The 25,743-nt window shown below is 33.2% G+C and overlaps 1 protein-coding gene across 1 annotated transcript in view; it reads left to right on the top strand.

The window, feature by feature from the left end:
- The window catches only part of LOC148307264 (uncharacterized), a 147,996-nt gene extending 123,745 nt beyond the window's left edge, over positions 1–24,251 (top strand). The window contains exons 12-19 of the mRNA XM_088263618.1: positions 2,115–2,228; positions 2,393–2,603; positions 5,699–5,852; positions 6,444–6,549; positions 21,587–21,736; positions 22,413–22,580; positions 23,410–24,066; positions 24,225–24,251. Of these exons, the coding sequence (XP_088119744.1) occupies positions 2,115–2,228; positions 2,393–2,603; positions 5,699–5,852; positions 6,444–6,549; positions 21,587–21,736; positions 22,413–22,580; positions 23,410–24,066; positions 24,225–24,251 (1,587 nt within the window). The remainder of the gene's footprint in view (positions 1–2,114; positions 2,229–2,392; positions 2,604–5,698; positions 5,853–6,443; positions 6,550–21,586; positions 21,737–22,412; positions 22,581–23,409; positions 24,067–24,224) is intronic.
- The last annotated feature ends 1,492 nt before the right edge of the window (positions 24,252–25,743 follow it).

The following is a 25,743-nucleotide window of genomic DNA, read 5'->3' as shown; positions in this document are numbered from 1 at the left end:
ATACTGTTATCCACCTTGAAGTCTGTGCTTTCTCAGCATTTCTTCTCCATGTTATAATGGATAAATTTAAATGTTGTGTTTCACTCTCTCTCGCTGCTCGCTGATAGTGTGTGAAGGAGACATGTATTTACCAGTGCTAACTATTTGTATATTTCGTCTGCCTCCTTAGTGTAATGGTCAGCCTGCTCGGCTACCGTTCTGGAGGTCCCGGGTTCGATTCCCAGGGGGGGGTCAAATAAATAAAGGTGATTTTTTCACTCTAATATTTATTTGATATTACCCTGGACTGGTACCTGAAGCGGAGGGCTGATCACCTTTCCTTCATGTGTAAACGATCAAGATAACACTGCGTTTATATGATGCAGTGCCCTATGCACCATTGGGGTGCGGATAAGGGTTTATTATTAACTATTTCTTATTTTATTATTATTTTATGTTTTAGACTTTTTGTTTCTCTATTAGTGTATTCATAAGTGTATTTTTATATTAGAGACTGTATATATGTATTATGTTAAAGGCTTTGGCCGTTCAATAAATAAATAAATAAATCAAATCCTTAAGGTAATTAAACCTGCATCAGACTGCCTGGTCAACTTTGTCGCATCTGGCTCATGTTAATTGGGGTCGCATAGCCATCCAACGCATATTAGACACATTTAAAGAATATAGAAACGAAGATGGTTAATATTTTAAGTAATTAATAGTATTTAAAAACACAAAGGAAAAAACACACACTCATATATACACACATGTAAAAATACAAATTAAAAGTCTATATTTTTAACTCATGCTAATATTAGATTTGGTGCACGACTGCAAACACACACACACATACATATATATATATATATATATATATATATATATATATATATATATATATATATATATATATATATATATATAAATAAATATATATATATATATATATATAAATATATATATATATATATATATATATATATATATATATATATATATATATATATATATATATATATATATATATATATATATATATATATATATATATATATATATATATATATATATATATATATATATATATATATATATATATATATATATAATATATATTTATATATATATATAAATATATATATATATTATATATATATATATATATATATATATATATATATATATATATATATATATATATATATATATATATATATATATATATATATATATATATATATATATATATATATATATATATATATATATATATATATATATATATATATATATATATATATATATATATATATATATATATATATATATATATATATATATATATATATATATATATATATATATATATATATATATATATATGTATGTATATATTTATTTATATATATATATATTTTTATATATATTAATATATATTTATATATATATATATATATATATATATATATATATATATATATATACTGTACATACATACAGATACACAAAAATATATGGTCCATTTTAAAATACAAATTTAAAGGTAGCATGTCTTAATAACCTTATTGACTTGGTATGTCGCTCACTCCTTTCAAGAACGTCATCAATCAAAAAACTTGATTTTTCAGGAGAATGTTTTTAAAGTTTAAAAATATAATACAATGTATTAAAACTAAATATCAAGCCACTTATTGAACTTTTTACTGTGAAACAGATCTTTTTTGGTAAAACCTGAACGTTTTTTCTCCATTTGAAAAATATTTGGTATATTTAAAAAAATAATTGAACAATACCTTTTCTTCAAAATGCAAAAACAACACTTTCTGCCCTGTAGCGGGTAAATTTTAAATTGAAAATATGCCGCTTTTGCTGGGATAAATTACATTTTCTGAGCATTCCTAAAACATGCACAACTGAAAATTGACGATTTTTTACTTATGGCGTTCTTGAAAGGAGTGAGCGATATGTATATACATATAGGACTATATCCATTCTATGATTTGTGGAGACATGTCTATTCTTTGCCATAGGTAGGCCAAACATCTTTGTTCGGTATTTTCAGTTTACATTTTTCTACTGATCACTTGCCTCCCAATTGTTTGTGTTTTGATCTACTTCTTTGTTTTTTTAAGGTGGCCTATCACGATGTAACAGCTGCCGCTGGCTTGATGGGCCCAGTCGGTGAAGGAAGACCTTTACTTTCGGTGTCTGACCTTGAGAGCAGATTAGTATTCACTCGCTGTAAAGTAAGTCATTTTTTATATTTGTAATTTATAATAATATATTGAATACACATCACGCTCTGGCACGTGATTGGCTATTGCTGATGGCACCATATCACACGCCTGTGCGAATGAATTAATCTTTGTTGAGATGCCAATATATCAACTAATGTTGATCTATCTTTCAGCCTTTTGTCCTGGCCAAGCCGGGTCGACAGTGGATATTCGGCGGTGACCTGTTCCGCGTGGAGGGGAGGACTTGTAGGTCGCACTGGGCCCTGCTGTTCTCCGACTTGCTGCTGTTTGCGACAGTGTCCCGCGACAGGGTGCTGTTCATCACCGAGGAGCCGCTGCCCATAGCCAACATTGCGGAGACTTGCTTCAGCATAAGGAAGAGACGTAAGCACACACTTGTGATAATCTCAATTTTATTAAAGTGCGATTCTCAAAATTCTATTTCAAAATGCGGAAGACCACGCAAGAGGTCGGTCGTACATTTTCTAGGGTTCTTTTATTTTTAAATATATGTATTTTGGGAAAAACACAGAAAAAATATTTCTCCTCCTTATATAAAAATAACCTACTTCTCGGCTACCGTTCTGGAGGTCCCGGGTTTGATTCCCAGGGGGGGGGTCAAATAAATATAAGTGATTTTTTCACTCTAATATTTATTCAATATTACCCTGGACTGGTGCATGAAGCGGAGGGCTGATTACCTTCCCTTCATGTGTTTGATCAAGATAACACTGTGTTTATATGATGCAGTGCCCTATGCACCATCGGGGTGTAGATAAGGGTTTGAATGAATGAAATATAAAAATAACTGTTTACCTGTCGATAACTCTTTTCTTTTCAAAACCATATATTTATTTCGAAGAAAAACTATTTTTTGCTTACAAACATGGTGTTTTGAGAAAAAAAATCATTACATCAAATATAACCTGATTTTAAGGAAAATTAAGTTTCTATTTAACGTTTGTAGGGCCTTAATATTTCAAGCATTTACTCCGTGGTCAGTAATTTTTACTTGTATTTTTTGGCAAAAATGTTAGTAATATTAGTATGTAACCACTCGCTAAGATTTTTTGTCTATCAGTTTCGAGACGTACCCGTCTCTTCGTCAGGACAATCACAGCATGCAAACAATACTACACGTCATTACCATAGGACTACATATTTATATATATAAAAACCCTTATCCGCACCCCAATGGTGCATAGGGCACTGCGTCATATAAACGCAGTGTTATCTTGATCGTTTACACATGAAGGAAAAGTGATCAGCCCTCCGCTTCCGGTACCAGTCAAGGGTAATATTGAATAAATATTACAGTGAAAAAATCACTTATATTTATTTGACCCCCCCTGGGAATCGAACCCGGGACCTCCAGAATGGTAGCCGAGCGTGCTGACCATTACACTACGGAGGCGAACAGGACTACATATTTACGCAATTACAACTATATAAAATGTTGATCACACGCGATTTTAATCGACCTGAGGACCAACATACCTTAAGAGTTGAAGAACAAAGCACCAATAGTCTAGTTCTGATATGCACACACACTTATCTGTCATTAGAATTACTATCTGTCATTAGAATCCTAACTGTCGATCAAACCTCCTCCCTCTACCTCCTTCCCTAATCTCCCTTCTTCCTTTGCCCTCCTTATTATCGTCTTTTGTTAATTTATGTTTCTTTTTAAATGTCAATTTGTAATTTATGTTTTTTTAAATGTTCGAGTACTATCTGCCCACTGATTGCAAACGGCTATATATGGTATCAAACGTTTTGATCAATATCACTAGTCCGTCTTTGGTTGGTTGGAAGATATTGCTTTTTAGCAATAAGCCCGCCAATGTACTTTTTATTTTCTGTACATGAAGTTTAAAATAAATAAAATAAAAATAAATAAACTTATGAATCCATTTTAAGAGAAAATATTCCGTAAGCACTGGAAAATACAGAAATGACAACGCAGTAAAAATTAATAATATTTTGATCGGGTCTATATCTAGAAACAACTAACTGACTAACCATACCGCTGCTTTTCCGCAGGGGTATGCAGAGGCAGATAGATAGGTAGGAAAATAACCGATGATGCAAAATCCTATGGTCTCCAAAACTCGGCATTGTTGAGCGATACTTTGACATTTATGTAAATATAAAAATTACGCTCTGAATTTGAACATTAAGTTTCGAGAATTGCAGATGTTCTCATCAACAGGTGAAAATAGAAACTTAAGATTATTTTTAAATATGTTGTTAGTTTGTATTTTCACCTGTTGATAAGAACATCTGTAGTTCTAGAAACTTGTCATGTTTACAATGATTAAAGAAAACACTTGTTTTTTACCACTTGAGTTTTATTATAGACTACATGTTTCAGAAGTTAAACTTCCTAATAATGATTCAATCAAAAATAAATCTTGGCGGAAAATTTTATATACGGGTTCAATAACTAAAAATATTTCGAAAATCTTACCCTCCCATATCCAACCTGCATATTATACAAATAATAATTTACATAAAATCCTCGATAACTCAAAATCTAAAATTGATTTATTACAAAAAAGTGGTGTTTATGAAATTTCGTGTGGAGATTGTGATAAAAAATATATTGGCCAAACTGCGAGAAATTTAAAGATTAGAATTAAAGAACATCATAGCGGTCTTGTTAGTAATTATTTTTCGGAATTTGCAAATCACATAATAGATACTAATCACTCATTTCACTCTCATAAATTAAAATTATTACACCTTCTTCCATACAAAGGCCAAATTATGAATTATCTTCAAAATTTAGAAATCCAAAAAAACCTTAATTCTAATAATAATTTATTAAATAATATATTGTTTCAAAATTCTTCACCGTTGCTTTCCATTTTTCCTTTGTTTTCAAACTCCGCCCCTTGACTAACCCTTTCCCTTTACTTTCCCCTCTCCTTGTTTATAGAACAATTTTATATTTTATATTTAAGTTATTATACAGACCTGAATGATGGAAGTTTAACTTCTGAAACATGTAGTCTATAATAAAACTCAAGTGGTAAAAAACAAGTGTTTTCTTTAATCATTGTAACATGTCTTACCACAAAGTTAATGCCGAAACAATAAATAAAAATTGTCATGTTTACATTAATAAGCTCAAAGTGGTCTTACAAGAGTGATTCATTTTTATGATAGTACAATAAAAATAAAGCACTTGTTAAATATTCTATATTTTGTATAAATTGATATTATATTATTATTTTGTTTGTAAATAAAAATAATACTGGACACTGGCAGAAACATCCTTTCACTGGGTGACTGCCAAATAAACAGTTTAAAAAAATCTTTATTCAAATCATATGTTATTCCACAAACTTAATACCAAATCAACAAATAATACCAGCGATCACTTATTACATATGTAAAAGATTAGATTACAATTGATATTGAACAGGTTAGGAGTTTCATGAAATCATCCCCTAATATGGCATTTCCCTTTGCAGCAACGGAGTTCAGGATAGGAGTGGGATCGGCGAGAGCCAGCAGCCCTACCATGAAGTGCAGCCCCACAGTACGCGCCAGGACTCGAACCATCATACTGCGCGCTCCGACCACCGATCTGAAGGCGGTGTGGCAAACTCTACTTCTAAGGCAAATGTAGGTGTTTCCCCAATTTGAGGGGTAGCTAAACCAACTGATAATTATTCAAATTATTATTTTTATTCATCATGACATATAACATTTGGGATTAAATGCAGAGAGGAAAGCGCAGTAACAAAAAATGCGCTAAGAGTGTCGGAAATGAAGACTCTTAGTATCATATCTTGCAAGAGTGTACGAGACAAAATAAGAAAAACCTAGATAAGAAAAATATTTGAGATCCAAGATGTTTTTTGAAAAGAAACTAGAACTTTGCTTTTAACCACTTTTTTTGCCGCTTTTCTCCAACTAGTTTTGACAAGAATCTTTTCATTATCACAGATAAACATTTACCACAGGATAGTATATGTCTATTCCTGATGATAACCAAGGTTCTTGAAGATACCGGTTAAAGAAAAGTACCAATAAAAAAGTGATTAAATACAAAGCTCTAGTTTTATTTTTAAAAGATTATAATATGTGCCACGAAGTATGGACGAACATTCAAGAAAAAAAAGGAGTTTTGTTTGCATGCTGGTGAAGTGATTGTAGTGATTTTGGAACATCTCTTTAGATGTTATATGTTCATCGCGTAACTTGTTTTTCCAGCCTGAGGGTGAATTCCTCAAACGGGACGCCTCTGAGCTCTCCCATGGAGTCGCCGGCGCCCCTCGGCTGCTACTCCGAGGCGACCCTGGATTCCCAACTGCACCAGGTACCCCCCGCACCATCCCTGAGCTACAAACACCGCCAAAAGCCGCAAGAGTCTAAGCAATCTGACCCGCGACACCATTCCGTTAGCTTCGCCTCAACAGGACCCGTTTACGATTCGGTATCCAAACTCTCCTCTTGCAACATCATAGAGGAAGAGGAAAGGGTTATTAGGTCGTTTGAAATGCTGAACTCCAGCATTAACGAAGAGACTTCAGAGACCACCGAGAGTGCACAGTTTGCACCTGGTGATGTTCAAAACGGGGCCAAAACCCCTGACACTCCACCACCAAACATTTCCCCTTCTGCTGAATCGTCTAAATACTCCCAAACTTTTTCCTCACATTTTGTCTCTCTCACTAGCTTGGAGAAGGCCAACTCAGACGAAAACTTCTGCCCAAAGAGACTTGACTCTGAAGGTCCTTCTTCTCCCAGTGCAATTTTGACCCCGTCCACTACAGATTTCATCTTAGATCTTAGGAAAAGAGATCACTTCGGGGAAGATCTGATTCTAGACGAGGATGATCCAGAAGTCTGGGATTCCGATGGGCTTTGTCGATGGGAGTCCTTTGAAGCCGATCTGGCTCTGACGGACTTGAACCTAGACCCTTCGTTCAAAACGGACGTCGAGGAAAATATATACTTCAGGGAGGAATATCCTTATAGAAGGTCAAAACAAAATCCCCCGACAACCTTGGATCTCTGATCCCCTGTGAATAATTATTACTAAATATTTAAATTTCATACTATATCTCTATTAGATTAAAGCAATGTTAAACAGTATTGTGGTTCTATGGGTAATTCGTTGAGAATGTTGGGAGATTCGGTTGAGAGTAAAGATGTATATTTTTAATATTCGAAAACGTCACTTGGTTGGATATATGTTTTGTACTGACATTTCTTGGAGGAACTGCATTTTACAATTTTATAAAATAAATGAAAAACCTTTTCCACTTTTGTCATTATACTAGCCGTAGTCAGCCATGTGGAGCTCAGTCTAGTAAAATGGAAAAGAAATAAAATATTTCTAATATATGTAATTTCACAATGCTTGTAAAGCGATGAAAATATATTTTTAAAATCTACGAAACAATCATGCAGAAAGCATTGAAAATAAGTGACAAAAGCTGTCAAGATGCACGCTGTCCGCCATGAGCAATATTTAGTATTGCGTGTGTTAATACTAAGTTCAACAGATGGCGCTGCCATAGTGGCATATAGGCTGTTTGCCAAAAAAACTTGTTTTTACCTGTCACAGATACATATGGAAACATTCGTATTCAAATTTAACATTGTGTAAAAATTATAGAGCAATCAGTAAATTACTTTAGGAGATTTGAGATTTTGAACAAACAAACATTAAGATTTTATTTTTATATGGATAAATAAAGACACAGTGTTGTGTCTACATTTTATAGCAATCATTACATTAATATTTTACAAGATTTTAGATTTTGATCAGTACACTCACATTCTTATTTGTGTAGATAATTGAATAAAATATGTTCCACCAAGAAATGTCAGCATAAAACTAGAATCTTACAAAAGTGGTAAAAGCTATATAACGTCACTTTGGTCAATGGTGTTAAATTGTTTCTTACTGCGAAGGCTGATCAAAAATTTTATAAGTGTTTTGTAAATTTTTCTCGTTTCTAGCACATGTTTCTAACTGATCCATTTGTGAATTTACTTACTGCTTTAAAAGCGTCTACTCCCTGAATTAACATTTTTGATATTATAACAGCTTTGATGGCAGACATAACAAATAACTGCGAATTTGGTCATGTAAGAAAATACAAGTTAAAACAATGGAGACATTGATTCATTTATTTGTTTGACTTGGAAAATACCACTTTTTCTTCAAATTTATATTGACACGTGTTTCGATACATTCCGCATCATTTTCTTTTAACACTCTTCTAACTTTATGATTTCTTATGTATATTTGCTAAACCCGTTTATTCTTTTATATTTTACATTTTGCCCTGTTACTTTTTTTTAGTTTTTATATTTTTTACTTTCTTATTTGTGTTTCAGTCTTTTTAACTTTAATCCTAAAATGAGTAATTAAATTTTTTTTTAAAAATCGCTCACTCCTTTCAAGAACGTCATTAATCAAAAAACTTTATTTTTCAGGAGAACGTTTTTAAAGTTTAAAAATATAATACAATGTTTTAAAAATAAATATCAAGCCACTTATTGAACTTTTTACTGTGCAATAGATCTTTTTAGGTAAAACCTGAAGGTTTTTTGTCCATTTTAAAATTATTTAGTATTATTAAAAAAATAATTAAACAATACCTTTTCTTCAAAATGCAAAAACAACACTTTCTGCCCTGTATCAGGTAAATATTAAGTTAAAAATATGCCTCTTTTGCTGGGATATAGTACATTTTCTGGGCATTCCGAAAACATGCACAACTGAAAATTGACGATTTTTGATTTATGACGTTCTTGAAAGGAGTGAGCGATATGTGACTTATGTATGTTACATGTTTTAAAATAAATTTCCAAACACAAGTCAATACATTTTTAAAAATAGAGGTATTAACCAAGTAGAACTTAAATAAAAAAATGGATAGATATTACTACAAATTGACTGGCGAATCAGTCAATTAATTGATTTGTTACTGTCATATGTTTCTACGTCTCTAATTTGGCATTTACTTTGTGAAATAATGTGATGATTTAAATATTTTTTAAAAAGCAAACAATTGAATAAGACCACTTTTATGGGTTTGTATTTTCACCTCCGCTTCCGTAGTGTAATGGTCAGCATGCTCGCCTACCGTTCTGGAGGTCCTGGGTTCGATTCCCAGGGGGGGTAAAAAAAATGTAAGTGATTTTTTCACTGTAATATTTATTTAATATTACCCTGGACTGGTACCTGAAGCGGAGGGCTGATCACCTTTCCTTCATGTGTAAACGATCAAGATAACACTGCGTTTATATGAAGCAGTGCCCTATGCACCATTTGGTGCGGATAAGGGTTTTGATTTTTGAATTTCACCTGTTAATGAGAACATGTGTAGTTCTCGAAACTAGTCATATTCACAACATCCTAGAATGATCGCCAAAATATACTGGCGTCATCGTCTATATATCGATGACTACACTCGAGTCAAAGTATACCACATTCTGTATATCAATTTTTATTTGTTGAATTTAATTGTATTTTTCACCAATTATTTTCAGCCTTAGAATGTCCACAAAATTTTAAATGGACCATTTTTGCAAAAGAGTGTTAAGTCGTATTGTCATATTACATTGAATCTCCCTATAACGTTGAGATGGGTACCGAGTTTTCAGAGGAATTATAGGAGTTAATGTTTTTAATTGTATTTTTACATTTCAACCAACGGAAATAACTAAAAAGAGTAATTTTTTAATTAATTTAAAAACAAATACCCCATATAACATTCTCTCCGATAAAGCAGGACTTATTTCAACGTTGTAGGGGGGTTTACTGTACAGTTATATTGTCATATTACAGTTATGTTGTTATGCCTGCCAATCGAAGATGTGATTTGACTTTGTTTATACATAAATGGTTGTGTAAATTTATCGATATTAAACCACTTAATTAATTAATTTTCACTATAAGGATGAAATTTATATATTTTGAACATCTTTGTAGCATATATTCAACGCTGTCTTGGATGTATTTCACACAATTTTAAACAACTTTTTAAACATTTTAACCACAACAGGGATCAAAAGAAAATTTGATACAACAGTTCTACAGCCGTAATCTATTATAGATTTAATCCATTTTCTGTGTTTTAATGATTCTTTTTCGAGGTTATATACATACAAGCCAATGAATTGGTAAGTTTATCATATGATTTTATATATTATACATTATAGGGTCATAATTAGTTCAAAAGTAAACTAATAGGTAATTTTGTTATTGGTTTTACACTGTGTACTGTAAACTAATCTGATATTTTGTTAGATTAACTTTTAAAACATTTTATGAACAGTGTTTAGAACTTTTTAAATGTTTTTTTATTATTATTATTATTGTAGAAAGCTAAGTTTTAATGTGTTAGATCTCAAATTTAGTGTATTTTTTTAGTTTATTTGAAAATATTTATTCTAACCAACTATATATTATTGTAGACTTGTCTTGAATAGGTGGATATATTGCGGCGCTGGCTTTGAAAATTTTTAAAAATAATTTTTAAAAAATTACATACAAAATTTAAAAAAAAAAATTATCGTCAAATTTTACTTGCGTTATGATAAATTATTTCCGTGGTTGTTGTTTTTAAATGATTTTAAGTGTAGATGTGTCGTTAGGCATTGACCGAAGGTCTAGGGTTCGAATCTCAGCGCTGCCAAGATCAAATGTGACGGTAAATATCAAACTTACCTAAGTCCAGCCGTAAATGAGTGTAAAATTTGCATTTTAATAGCAATTTTTAAACTCCATAATTTTTTGTTATTTACATCATTTTAAGTGTGCCCAAATACTTGTTCTATAAATTTAGCAGTTATTTTTACATTTTTGACATCTCAACATAGATGAAGAAGAATATGTTAGTCTGGGTGTTTACAAAGCTTATGACCTGTCATGGGCTGGTTAAGTGATAATTCGCTATGACAAGTCATAATACACCTCATATTCTTTATCAATATTGATAGGTGAAAATTTTTTGTTATTAATTTATTATTATCAAATTCAACATCGTCTTTCCGAATCAATGCCCAAATAGCGACTAGACTTAGGCGAGTTTGATTTTTACCGTCACAAATCAAATAAGTATTAAAATTGATATTTTCTTCTTCTCCTAAAATTTATCCGCAGTTAATGGTGCACAAGGCACTGCATCGTATCGACGCAGTGTTATCTTGATCGTAAATTACATGAAGATAAGGTGATTCGTTGCGCGCTTCTTGTACCATTCAGGGTGATAATAAATGAAAATGAGTAAAAAAAATACTTATATATTTATTTTTACCCACCTGGGAATCGAACCTGGGACCTATAGAACGGTAGCCAAACGTGCTTACCACTGCACTTCAGAGATGGACGAAGACTTTTATGGTCACTATAAAATTAATAATATGTTTTTACATATATCGCATTATATTTCCTTATAAACTTTTGAGTGTGTCCAAATACTTGTTCACAAATCTCACATATGTAATATAATCCGGTTAGGATTTTGCATACTTTCAAATAAAGGGGTCTTTGCTGAATAAAAGCTTTCCCAATCCAACAATAGATGGCTTTAGTGAACTCACATGTACAGTGTCATGAGATCAATGATATGTTATTTATTGATTCGGCATTAACTTTGTGGAATGACGTGTTGATTATTTTAAAAAATTAAACGCATGTAAAATACCACTTATTTGGTTTTATTTCTGTACACAAGACTAGTTTCAAAAACTACAGTTGTTTTTATATACAGGTGAATATTTTACTATTCACCTGTCGATGAAAACAGCTGTAATTTTCGAAACTAGTCGTGTGTAATGAAATAAAACTCAATAAGTGGTATATTACGTGTGTTTAAATTTTAAAAGTTTAACGGTATATGTAGGAGTTCCAAAATTTTGAGTAGTGTCGTTGTCAACCATGGGTAGAATGGTGAATGTTGCACGTGTGTGAAGTGATCACTTAACTATCCTGTAACAGGCCATAAGCCCTGTAAATACCTAGACTTCCATATTCTTCTTCATCTTTGTTGAGATGTCAAAAAATACACAATGTATTTTATTATTTTTTAAATTAATTTCTTAAATTTATGTATATCATCTAAATTCTTTTTTATTAGAGAAAATTTATTACCTGTTGATTGGTTAAAAAAAATAAAGTCAATTATAAATTTTCTACATATTTCGAGTGCCTACAGCACTTGCGTTATATAAAATATTTTTTAAAACAAAATTCATAAAAAATAATTATAATTTTTATTATCATATGAAAAAATTAGAGACTCTGCCTGACTCTTTTTGATATGTCGCTCACTCCTTTCAAGAACGTCATAAATCAAAAAACCTTCAATTTTCAGTTGTGCGTGTTTTCGGAATGCTCAGAAAATGTACTATATCCCAGCAAAAGAGGCAATTTTTAACTTAATATTTACCCGCTACAGGGCAGAAAGTGTTGTTTTTGCATTTTGAAGAAAATGTATTGTTTGATAATTTTTTTAAAAGTACTAAATATTTTTTAAATGGAGAAAAAAACCTTCGGGTTTTACCTGAAAAGAAATGTTGCACAGTAAAAAGTTCAATAAGTGGCTTGATATTTATTTTTAATAATTTTATTATTAAACTTTAAAAACGTTCTTCTGAAAAACAATGTTTTTCGATTTATGACGTTCTTGAAAGGAGTGAGCGATATGGTCAGGCAAAATGAGCATTCACTGATTATCTGGTCTTTGTGACTATTCACTGATCTATGAAGCCCTGGTTGTGCATCTGACTGCACATCAGAATGATCTAGGTTCAAATCCCAAGGCAGGCAGTAATTTACCCCATGATATAATCGTTTCAAAGTATGAAAAGTATTTTTTTTTCAAGTCTAGGTTCTGTTTTTCATAAATAGAATTTGAAAATTTATGAAAATAGCATTCAGTTAGTCTCATCATAAACTATTGTATTCAAATTTGACTTGAGAATTCAAAATTGATATTATTTTGATATAAAACCAAATAATGTTCAAATTTATGTATTATTGTTAAATCAAGCACTGATTTTTTGAGTCTACTAAATTGTATTTTATTGTTAAAAAAACACAAAAAAACTATAATGTGACATTTTAAATAATAAAATACAACTAAATAGACTCAACAAATATGTGTTTCATTTAACAATTAATACATCAATTAAAATGGAGTTCTATAAATTAAATGCCAAGTCAATAGGTAAACTTTTAAATTACTAGATTTTGTCTAATTTCAAAGTACTCATTAAATTAATTCTTTCTTCTTACCCTCCTTGGCACACAATGGTGCATAAGGCACTGCAACGTATCGACGCAGTATTATCTTGATCATTACAGAAATAAAGGCAATGTCATCAACCCCACCCTTCAGGTGCCAGTCCAGGGCAATATAAAATTTATATTAGAGTAAAAAATCCTAGGAATCGAACCTTTAGCAAGTTAGCCAAACGCTATGATTTGACTACATTTTGAAAAAGGATACAAACACACATATAAATAGCACTATTTTAATTTGTATTTTCACCTGTTGATGAGAACATTTATAGCTCTTGAAACTAGTCGTATTTAAATTTATTAACTAAATTGAGGTCTTAAACAAGTGTTTTATATAAAAAACTTGTTTAAGACAATTATATAAAAAACTAGTGATTTTTTTTATATAAAAAATGAGTTTTTTTATGTAAAAAACTAGTGATTTTCACTTTAATATTAATTTAATATTACCCTGGACTGGTACCTAAAACGCAAGACTGATCATCTTGCCTTCATGCAAGTAACGACCAAGATAACAATGCACAAATACAATGCAGTGCCCTATCAGAGGATATCTGTCATTCTTTCATTTATCAATCTATAATCACTCCCTATATGGAGCATATAGACTCCACAAACTGCCTCCCGGCTCTTCTGTCGTCTGCCAACTCCCTTGCATCCTCCCAAGTCAGGTCAGCGTCCTGAAGTTCAGACAAGACCTGCTGACGAATTGTCAGCAGTAGATTCCTTGTAAAAGAGACAAGCTTGATCTAGAAGGCATGTGTATACATGGCCAAGCCAAGAAAATTGGATTCTCTGCCCTTAAAAATAATATAAATGATTTGTAAATTTTTAAAGCAAAAAACCGATTTGTTAATTATCTGATGATAGTTTGAGTTAGTCTTGCGTTTATAGTTTAAATCGTTAGTTAACTGTTAAACGATTATATCGAAGGCATAATGCTTGTTATGTTCTAGTCTAGTGTCTCATAGTTTTAGTTAACTGTTAGCGATAAATCTTGACTTTAAGAACTAACGTGGCTTCATCAAGCATATATCAAAAATATATTTTTCTACCATCTTTCGGATACATTTTTTTTGTAAGAAAAAACACATAATTTCACCACATTAGATCAAAATAAAGATTTGCCAATGCGTTTGAGACTGCGATTTGTTATCATTTAGATATTCGATTAATCAAAGGAACGACAACAACAATTAAATGTGTCTGAGATAGTCAAAACAGAACATTTTTCAAAGTTGCGTCTGAGATACTCAGAACTGAGTATTTTTAACTAATGTTGCGCCTGAGATAGTCAGAATTGAGTATTTTTCAACTTAAGTTGCGTCTGAAATAGTCAGAACTGAGGATTTTTTAACTAAAGTTGCGTCTGAGATAGTCAGAACTAAAATTTGCGTCCGAGATAGTCAACTGAATGCTGCGTCTAAGATAGTCAGAACTGAATTTTGCGTCTGAGATAGTCATTACTGAGAATTTGTCATCTAGAGTTGCGTCTGAGATGGTCAGAATTAATGATTTTTCATCTAACGTTGCGTCTGAGATAATCAGAATCAAGTATTTTTCTACTTAAGTTGCGTCTAAGATAGTCATTACTGAGAATTAGTCAACTAAAATTGCGTCTGATATCGTCAGAATTAATGATTTTTCATCTAACGTTGCGTCTGAGATAATCAGAATCAAGTATTTTTCATCTAACGTTGCGTCTGAGATAGTCAGAATCAAGTATTTTCTACTAAAGTTGCGTCTGAGATAGTCATTGCCGAGAATTAGTCAACTAAAGTTGCGTCTGAGATAGCCAGAATTAATGATTTTTCATCTAACGTTGCGTCTGAGATAGTCAGAATCAAGTATTTTCTACTAAAGTTGCGTCTGAGATAGCCAGAATTAATGATTTTTCATCTAACGTTGCGTCAGATAGTCAGAATTAATGATTTTTCATCTAATGTTGCGTCTGAGATAGTCAGAATCAAGTATTTTTCTACTAAAGTTGCGTCTGAGATAGTCAGAACTGTGAATTTTTCACTATCGGCACATATGTTCATTGCAATTACCACCTCACATTAGTGCAATCTGTTTCACACTTCATGTCTACACTCAAAATGAAAATTATCAACAACAAAAATATGTAATTTACCAAGAAAACTCACTGAATGGAATCATCGCTAGCATCGCAAATATTCACTTATATTACCTTCCAAGGTAAAATGTTGTTACTGTAATATGTGTGATTTGTAAAAAAAAACTGTTTCTAGAAATCTTTGAAAATTACGGAATAAATTTATTTCTTTTAAAAATGACTTGTTTCATTCTTACCTCAAGTTGTTAGTTGTACTTTTGAAGCAAAATGTGATATCTGCGATACTAGCGATCATTTTAAGCACTAGTTACATATTACAGTAGAACCAATCTCATCCATCCTTGCTAATCTAGCACCCTGGTTGATCTTTCCCATACTGATCATGCAAATATTACATGTGATCCGAAGGGGGTACCAAAAAACCCCAAATCATATTTGTATGGAAATTGTGGTACACAGCTCACCGCCAACTGAGTCATAGGGACCGTCCATCCCAACATGCCGTCATGCGGCGACTGAGTGCGGGTGGCGGGACACTAGATCAAATTAAAGTAAAGTAGTTTCGTTGTCTCTCTCTCTGATAACACATTGATTAGAGTGAAAGAAATAGCATGTCGCTAGCAGACAAAAAAATAGAAAAGAAAGTAAATTTGGAAAATGTGAACGGGAGAACAGAACGAGGACGGCCAAAAAAACATATAAGCAAAACCAGATCAATCAGAACCTAAAATCTGTTGGTGTCAAAAATCAACTTAATTGGTGGGTATGTACGACTAGATGTATGGATGTGAAGGAAGCCAGGAGTGTATCTCAGGATAGACGAGTATGGCATTCTATCGTCTCTGCCTACCTCTGCAGAGAAATGGCGTGATAGTGGTATTAATAGTAGAGAGTATTACGTTTTTTCAATAATAATGACACTTTTTAATGTAGAGAACAATACATAGTCATTATTGAGTTTAGAGACTGTTAATTGTACTGTAAATCCGTATTTTTCTGGATTTTTTGATAGTCAGACCTTTTTGAAGTTTCCACCATACCGCCCAGTTCTAATGGCATTGGATTAGAGAGGTTCTACTGTAATTTATTTATCATACAATATCATACATGCCACTACAGACTTCCATACATTACATTACGAAGGCCAACTTCGTATTCTTATTCGTTGTCCTTATTAATAAGGACCGTGTCAGCCTCTCTTACTGTCTCTTGCTATCTCCACTGCCTTCTGTATCGCTCCAACTGCTGATGAACTTGTGGCAGCCTTGATTTGATCAGTCCATCTAGTGGGATCTTTCTCTTCTTCTACTACCTTCGACCCTCCCAACTTTGGACATTTATATATCGCTCACTCCTTTCAACAATGTCACATATCAAAAAACTTGATTTTTTAGGAGATCGTTTTCAAAGTTTAAAGATACAATAAAATGTATTAAAAATAAATATCAAGCCACTTATTGAACTTTTTACAGTGCAACAGATTTTTTTGAGGTAAAACCTGAAAGTTTTTTCTCCATTTGAAAAAATATTTTGTATATTAAAAAAGATAATTAAACAATACCTTTTCTTCAAAATGCAAAAACAATACTTTCTCTCTTATAGTGGGTAAATATTAAGTTTAAAATATGCCGCTTTTGCTGGGATACAGTACATTTTCTGGGCATTCCGAAAACATGCATAACTGAAAATTTACAATTTTTGTATGACGTTGTTGAAAGGAGTGAGTGATATGTAATTTTTACTGTATAGAGCCATCAAAAAATAATGCCAACTTTTAAAAAAAAAATTATTTAAAGTAATTCAATTATTTTGAACTTTAAATGTGCAAAACTGTTTTTTTTTTAAATGTATCTTAGTATGTTTCAATATGTGCACCGTTTGTCTCTCTACATATGTCCGGTCGATAGTCAATTTCTTGCCACATACATTTAATCTTTTCAGGAGTAACTGTCAAGATAGCGACAAAAATTCGATCCTGAGGGGATTTCACTTAAAATTAAAGTATAAGTTATTAAAATTTGGCAGTTTAAAAAAAAATACACATTTTAAAATCAAAATCATTGAATTACCTTGAATTGCTCTTTTAAAAACAATTTTATTTTTAATGTTGGCATTATCTTTCGATGATCTGTATATGTTGTCATAACCATTCGTTTTGACAGAAAAATAATCTGAAATTTTGATAAATTTTATGTTTAATAATTTGTAGCGATGTAATTTTGAATCAACCAATAGAAATGCAGATACATAGTAAATATCTTTAAGAAATATTGTACGGGTGAGTATGGATACAAATTATATTAGAAATCTCATTAAATGTAATAAATTATTATCAGTCGCCATATTGAATGATATATTCAGATTAGTTTTTTAGCATATGGATAATGAGAAAATACCCACACCAGTTGACAGTTTGAAGTATGTTTCCTTTTACATAGATGGCAGTATACCAGTCTAACCCAAAGTAACCTATCCTTACCTAACCTACACCAGTCGATAGTTATTAGTAACTCATTTATCATAGATGGCAGTCATTAGGTTTAACCTAACTTAACCTAAATCAGTTGACAGTTGCGATATATCTCTGTTTACATAGATTACATTCTAGCCCAACCTAACCTAACCTTTGACAGTAATTAGCTTAACTACACCAGTTGATAGTTGGTGGTTAATTTCCTTTCATATAGATGGCAGTCTACTAGTCCAATCCAACCTTACCTACACCAGCTGACAGTTATTAATATATCTCATTTCTCATAGATGGCCGTCTTCTGATCAAACCTAACCTAACCTACACCAGTTAAAATTAACACCTAAAGCGCGATGCCCTCAAACAAAACGCGCCCAGCGGTGGTGGGTCTGATCTGACCCAGTACAGAAATCGCCTTTTAGACGTTTTTTGTCGGGTTTTTATATTTTATATATTAATCAAAATAGGCTACATAGCAATAGGATAATGTGTCATAAGTTTTGTATGAGAATTTTCAAGTTTTTGATAGTTTTGAATTTAAATTATCCAAGCGCTTCATTTTACATGCGAACTCGACCGAGCGCAGCTGCTAACTACCACCGCGTAGCATGTCGCATCCGCGTGAGGCATGATCGGCATGAAGCAGTGCTTGTAAACATGTTGATTTTTACTGAATTCAAATAATTTGTGTTTTTAATTTTTTAACTATATTTTAAGTCAACATCATAAAAGATAGAATTTTTAACTTTTATTTGTTATCTTCAAATATAAAACGTGGCGGTTAGCTCCAAAAACCACAAAATGATTCTGGGATTTTGACTTGAGTTCATAATTCAAGATAAATTTTTGTCCATAATGCAATTAAAATTTATTTTAAATACAGTGAAAATGGTAAATTTTTCATTGAAAAATATAAACAGAATTGCCCAAAATGGTGTAAATATTCATTTAATGTTCGCCATTTCTTACATAGATTTGCGGGTCTTAGAAATTATGAATATAATTTTGTACGGTACTAAATAAAACTAATTTTTGGGTATAAATTATTTTTATATACAAGTTCGTTAGACATAATAGGTAACAAATTTAATTTTAATATTGACAAGTAAATTATTATCAAAAAATCAGAAGACAATCGCTACTTTTCTTGTTAAAATCGATGTCTTCATCACTTACTGACATTTCTTACAAAACCAAGTTTTCTGTTTCACTTTAAAATTCTGTATCTAAGGTTTTTGAATTCTAAATCACTGTCATCTACACTACTTTCTCACTTTTCTTTCAATTTTAGAACTGTCCAAAAGTCGTCCAATCTCGTTATGAGATATTTATTTTTTTCCTGCCATTCATTGTGGTAAAGTGTCGTAAAGATTTTTTTTTTAAAAACTAGAAATTGTTCAAACATAAAACAGTTTATTGTGAAGTTTTGAAGTTAGTAACTTTGTGTATGTCGGTGTTGTATATATACATAAATCTATTATATACTATATATTACCACTATTTGTGGTATTTTCTAAGTAAAACTTAAACTAAAAATGGTTAGATTTTACCAAAAAGTAACTGCCGAATCAATTTATGAAAATATTAACAACTTATGTAATAATTACACTTTTTTAAACGTGATCCTTAGTATTTTTCATACAAGTAAACAAATAAATCAGTTTAAAACGAATGTAAAAAAAACAATACACAGAATCAATCGCCAAAGATTGACAATGTTTGCTTTTGTTTTGGGGAGTTCGAGGGCACGGCAGACGGCACACTAACACATTGATAGCGAACAACTGACCTTACTCAATATGATTTTTGATCTTTTATTTGTTCTTTTTTTTTAAATAACTCATTCGAATCTGGTCCGATAATTTTTGTTTATATCTCAATTTGTAGGTAATTGTTTGAAGAACGATTACACTGAAGGAAAACGACGTAAAAAAATTACCTATTAAGTAATTAATAATTTTCCGCGATGGTGGGTCTGATCAGACCCACCATCGCAGAGGAGGTGTTAATATCCAAAATACATTCGGAATTAGTTCACATACTGTCTGGCAGCATTTATTTATTTGTTTAAACATATTACATACATAAGTCACACATGTGTATAATATTCTCGAATTTTGGGACATGGGATTAAGGTTAACAAGATTTAAAAACAGAAAAGAATATAACAAACAAGAAAACACAGGGAAAAATGTAAAATATAAAGCAATAAAAGATACAGTAAATATATTATATAATATTAAACCCCTCCCTGAGTGGAACATATGGAGTTCACAAACTGTCTCCAGGCTTTTCTGTCAACTGCGAGCTCCCTTGCATCCTCCCAAGTCAGGTCCATGTCCCAAAGTTCTGACGAGAACTGCCGACAAATTGTCAACAGTGGTCGTCCTGGGTGGTGCGAACCTGATACCTTGTAAAAGAGGCAAGCTTGATGGCGGCTCTCAGGAGGCATACGGAGTACATGGCCAAGCCAACTGAATCGCCTTTTTTTGACGACAGTTGTAACCAAGATTATGACAGTAAATAGGCATATAATAAAACATAAGGTAAGAAGTGTTTAAAGGAAAAAAAAGAGAAAATATAACTTATCAATAACACCAATATCTTTTCAAAAAGTATTTTTTCAGTTCATTCATTTTGGATCCCTGACTGGGATCTATTTTTTTTTATTTTTTTTTAATATTTTTTCTTAATTTTATATTCTTTTGCATTTCACAATATATTAAAATTACAAGTACAAAAAAATTTATATAAATATATATTTTTTTTTAAAAGATCCCACAAAGGCATGACCTGTGTGTGGGTATATATTTTTTTAGGTTATTATAAAAGAGCACTGGCAAGAATACAATATATATCAGAAATAAAATTAGATTCGAAGTGCCAATATAAACTACAAATATTTGATTTTAACAGAAAACAAAAAAAACTAAACGATAAAAATGAAAAAAGTTAGCAAGTACGAACGTTATAAGTTATACGTTTAAAAGAAGAAGGTACTTAGATCTGTTTTTTTTTAATAAATAATTTAAGCAAAATTTTAAATCGAAACAAACTCCATAACTTTTCTTCCCCACCTGCCTGGACACATAGCTCACTCCTTTCAACAACGTCATATATCAAAAAACTTTATTTTTCAGGAGATCGTTTTTAAAGTTTAAAAATGTAATAAAATGTATTAAAAATAAATATCAAGCCACTTATTGAACTTTTTACAACATTTAAAAGATTTAAAAAATATTTAGAACATTAAAAAAAAATAATTAAACAATACTTTTTCTTCGAAATGCAAAAACAACACTTTCTACCCTATAGCGGGTAAATATTAAGTTAAAAATATGCCGCTTTTGCTGGGATATAATACATTTTCTGGGCATTCGGAAAACATGCACAACTGCAAATTGACGATTTTTGATATATGACTTTGTTGAAAGGATTGAGCGACAATGGCACACCCACTCCTATTTCGTCCTAGCAACGTCATGTAAAATGTCTGGGTTCTATTTTCATTTAAAAGTGTGGTTGTGTTTGTGACTTTGTAGGTGGCGCCGCCCCCCCGCGCACCTCCCGGGCAGCCGCCCCCTCCGGACGCCGCCCCGCGCCCCTCGCCCTGCCGCGGCGCCGCCCTGCACCTCGCCCGGTGGATGAAGACCCATCCGGGCAGCGGGGAGCTGTCCGAGCCTGAACCGGAGGTATACTGGTCGCCACATAAGAGTGCCAATCTAACACTTCTTCTTCTTCATGAGCCCTCTGTCCTCCACTGCTGGATATAGGCCTCTTCCCCTTCTTTCCATTTCCTCCGGTCGGTTGCTGCTTGCAGCCAGTTTCTACCCCCCACAGCGACTATATCATCAGACCATCTCTTTTGGGGTCTTCCAACACCTCTTTTGCTCTTCCAAGGTATCTATCGTAGAATTCTTAGGGAACACTTCGGGAATTTAACACTTAAGAAATCTTATTTATATTTGAAGCACTAACTTTGTGATTTTCCATTTTATAATTGAAATATAACTTTGTTTCAATTCATTCAAACCCCTTTGCGCACCCCAACGGTACATAGGGCACTTCATCATACAAACTAACTGTTTAATTTGATCGTTAACATATGAAGGAAAGGTGATCAGCCCTCCGCTTCAGGTACCGGTCCAGGGTAATATGGAATAAATATTACAGTGAAAAAATCACTTTATTATTATTATTTATGACCCCCTTGGGAATCGAACCCGGGACCTCCAGAACAGTAGTCAAGCGTGCTGACCATTACACTACGGAGGCGGACCAAAAATGTTTTTAAATTATTATAAATATTTTATTATAACTTAATCATAATGTGTATTGGATTCGAATGTGATATTGATATTCCTCCAGGTCTGGAGTGCGGAGCAGCTGAGGAAGAGATCCCAGGAGTTGAAGCTGGTGGATGTGGCCCTGGCTGCCGCCAAGCAGTCCTCCACAGCTGGAGTCCAGACTGATTGCAACAAGTCACCCTCAGAAAACGAGAGAAGTCCGTCCCGTAGCACTAATTCTGATAGCCAGGTGATGCTCTCTTCCAATTATAGCTTCTTCTTCTGTTGACCTTTCAAATGTTCAACACTCTCTCACTCGGAATATCTGAAAGTAAAAATGTATGCTCAAATGGGAGGTATTTAAAAGATCCTAGAATATTGTTCGTAATGAGGAAAATTATTTGAAAGACCCTAGTCGTTTTCATAGAATGTTGTTCGTAATGAGGGGAATCATTATAGGTTACCATATGAAGACAGGGTATCGAATGAGTGAAGAAAGAATTGTAAAATAAATTTAAGTGGTGAATGTGGTTAGTGATAGGAGCAGAGGAAGTCCGACGAAAACTTGGCATTATAAAATATTTAAAAATATCAGAAAGTGGTCAGGTTGGGAGTTGGAATAATCAGCGGGTATGTATGAAGAGATGTATGAATGTGGAAGATGTAAAAGTTATTCATAAATGACAGATTGGTGTAGTTTTCTATTGTCTCTGCCTACCCCTGCAGTGAAGCAACGTGATGGTTATTGAGATTTATCATAATAACACCTCACTGAATGAATGGTGGTAAGAATAGTCGGAAGTCTCAGCAAAGTTCACTGCAGCTGTCTCGCTTCCACATATCTGTGTTGCACAGTAGTTAGAGCGAAATAAATTACATGCATGGGTACAGCAAACATTTCAATGTGTGCATCTAGCAGTGTCTGGGACCATGTCGAATATTAACCAAAACCATAAATTGAAGATCAAACATTTTGAATATTTGGAAACAAAAAATGCAAAAGTATATCTTATAAATATTACAAAATTAATGTTTTCCATTGCTCGAATGGTAATATTTTATATTTTTCTTTATTTCAGATTACTGTAAGGTCTAGTCCGGTAGTGCCTGAAACTGTAGCAGTTTGCAGGCAATGCCACAAACGGTGCTTTTCAAAACCAGGCAGTCCCCAAGTATCAGCCAAAACCCCCACTCCCACTGACAGGAAGTCCCTAACATCCCCCGTCAACAATGGATTCCTCTCAACCAACCACACGTGCCAGAAGAAGATAGAAAATGTAGTGGAATGCCTCATTCGGTGTAAAAAAGAAAACTGTATCGCGGAAACTAAGATAACATCTTCGCCGGAGAAGGTGGAACCGAGCGTTGTTCCGCCAGCTGAAAATGTAAGCCCGAGAGTTGCTATCAGGAAAAGCAGAGAAGAGTTCTTCAGGAGTCCAGTACCGAAAGAAGGATGCGCAAGTCCTTTGGACAGATACTCAAAAAGTCCTTCGTCACAGAGTCCGAGTTCTCAACGCAGCTCAAATAGTTCAAGATCAACGTTATTCAGCACTACTAGCCTTCTCTCTTTCGCTCACACGACCTGCAGCTCTATGGCATTAAGCTCTTCTACCAGCAAGAACGCCCAAAGCCCGGAGAGAAGCTCAAACGCATCCGGAACGAGTGAGAAGGAAGACATTGTCCAGTGCGTCATAGCCCAAGAAAAGTATCTCAACGAAGTCAAGTGCGTCGAGAATGTGATGTTATCCAAGAACCACTTTTCTCGGGCTAGGTTGAAGGACATGCGGTCATACTGCAATGTTTCCAAGACTTTTACTGGGAGAAGTGCCAATGTGTCACCCAAGACTCAAAGTACATGTTTAGGTAGTGATAGTCAGTGTTGTGGTACGGACAGACCAAACAGCTCATATTCCTCCTTTAGTCCTGATTTTTTTTCTGTTCCCTCGAAAGCGACAGTCAACGGTGATATCAGAAGATGCACCGAGGAAGTAAACCCTAGAGCAGAAACCTCCAGAGCTGATACGTCCAAGGCTTCTGTAAATTTTTCTTGGAGTCCATTGATGCTCATGGGTAAGAATAACATCCAGTTTTTGCGTTAGCTCTTCTTGACAAAATAGTTTTATTTTCCTAATTACATACATTTATGAACACTTTCATCGCGATATGTTTTATTTTCAAGTAAAATTTAAATAATACCCAAAGAATTCTTAAAAAACTCCTTCTTACTTATATTTGCGTCTAACAGTGGAGGAAGTAATGGGATACTGCAGCATATAAAAACAGAGTGGTTCTCAGTTTAAAGAAGAAAATGTGATCTTAATAATATTTGACAGTGAAGACTGAGTAGTCATACTTAAATTCCGATTCCTCAATAATATTCACAAATAAAATTCGTGAATTGTCGTCTTGTGTGTGTGTTTTTTCTTAGTTTGATTTGTATTTATTTTTAACCTTGTTTATGACATACAAAGTTTATAGATCAATAAGTTTAATAATAAGTGGATTGTGGTAACTTCTAATTAAAAACACTTTTTAATTTATTCTGTGTTGGAAAAAGGAGAGATAATCTAGTGTGGGCTAATCAAGAAATCAGTATTTGCTCATTGCTGTCGATAAACCACTTCAAACTCCTCAGGAGAAGCCGGACTGTTGACTGTCATCAACAGGCCGTCTGTTCCACTAGAAGAGGGTTCGGTATTTTGTGTACTAGCTAGGTATATGGTACCGATGTCCTTCGCTATTTTAATCACGTATGATATCACCTCTCGTGAGAGCATTTGCTCATTGCTGGGAGGAAACTACGTAAAACTCCTCAGGTAAAGCCGGACTGCTGACTGTTGTCAGCTGGCCTTCCGTTCTACTAGATGAAGGTTTGGCATTTTGGGTCCTAGCTAGGTTTATAGTAGCAATGTTCTTTGCTATTTCAATCATGTATGATACCACCTCTCGTCACAGTTCCTTATGAACTAAAATTGATCCGATGGTCCTCACACAAGCTCCTAAAATGCGCCTCCATCTGCTGTCTTTGAAAGCTGAAATTTCATCTTACGTTTCCACTATTAGGGCTGTCATCGATGAACCCAGCTGCCCACCTCCTGGCCTTGGATTCGGAGAACGAGAGGCCCAGATCAGGCCAGCCCTACAAACCTCCAACCACATCCCCGACCAGAGTGCCAAACATATCTGTAGTGCCACCCACTCCCGACTACAAATGCGATGGAAAAAACCTCATGACGGTACTTATGTTATTATTAGTAACTAGTTCTTGCGCTAAGAATACAAACAGGAATAATAATAAATTTACTGATTTATTCTGGCTGATGATTCAGTATGCAATCAGCTACGTGAGAAGCCGGACTAATTTTTGTGCTGATGTAATGATTTTAAAAAAAATGGAATTTACCTTTTTTTTT

The sequence above is a fragment of the Brachycentrus maculatus genome, unplaced genomic scaffold (genome assembly GCF_059751285.1).
Source record: "Brachycentrus maculatus isolate JH-2025_06_01 unplaced genomic scaffold, ASM5975128v1 h1tg000202l, whole genome shotgun sequence".
Classification (NCBI taxonomy): Eukaryota; Metazoa; Arthropoda; class Insecta; order Trichoptera; family Brachycentridae; genus Brachycentrus; species Brachycentrus maculatus.
Note: the sequence above shows the minus strand (reverse complement) of the source record. Positions and strands in the feature narration are given on the sequence as shown.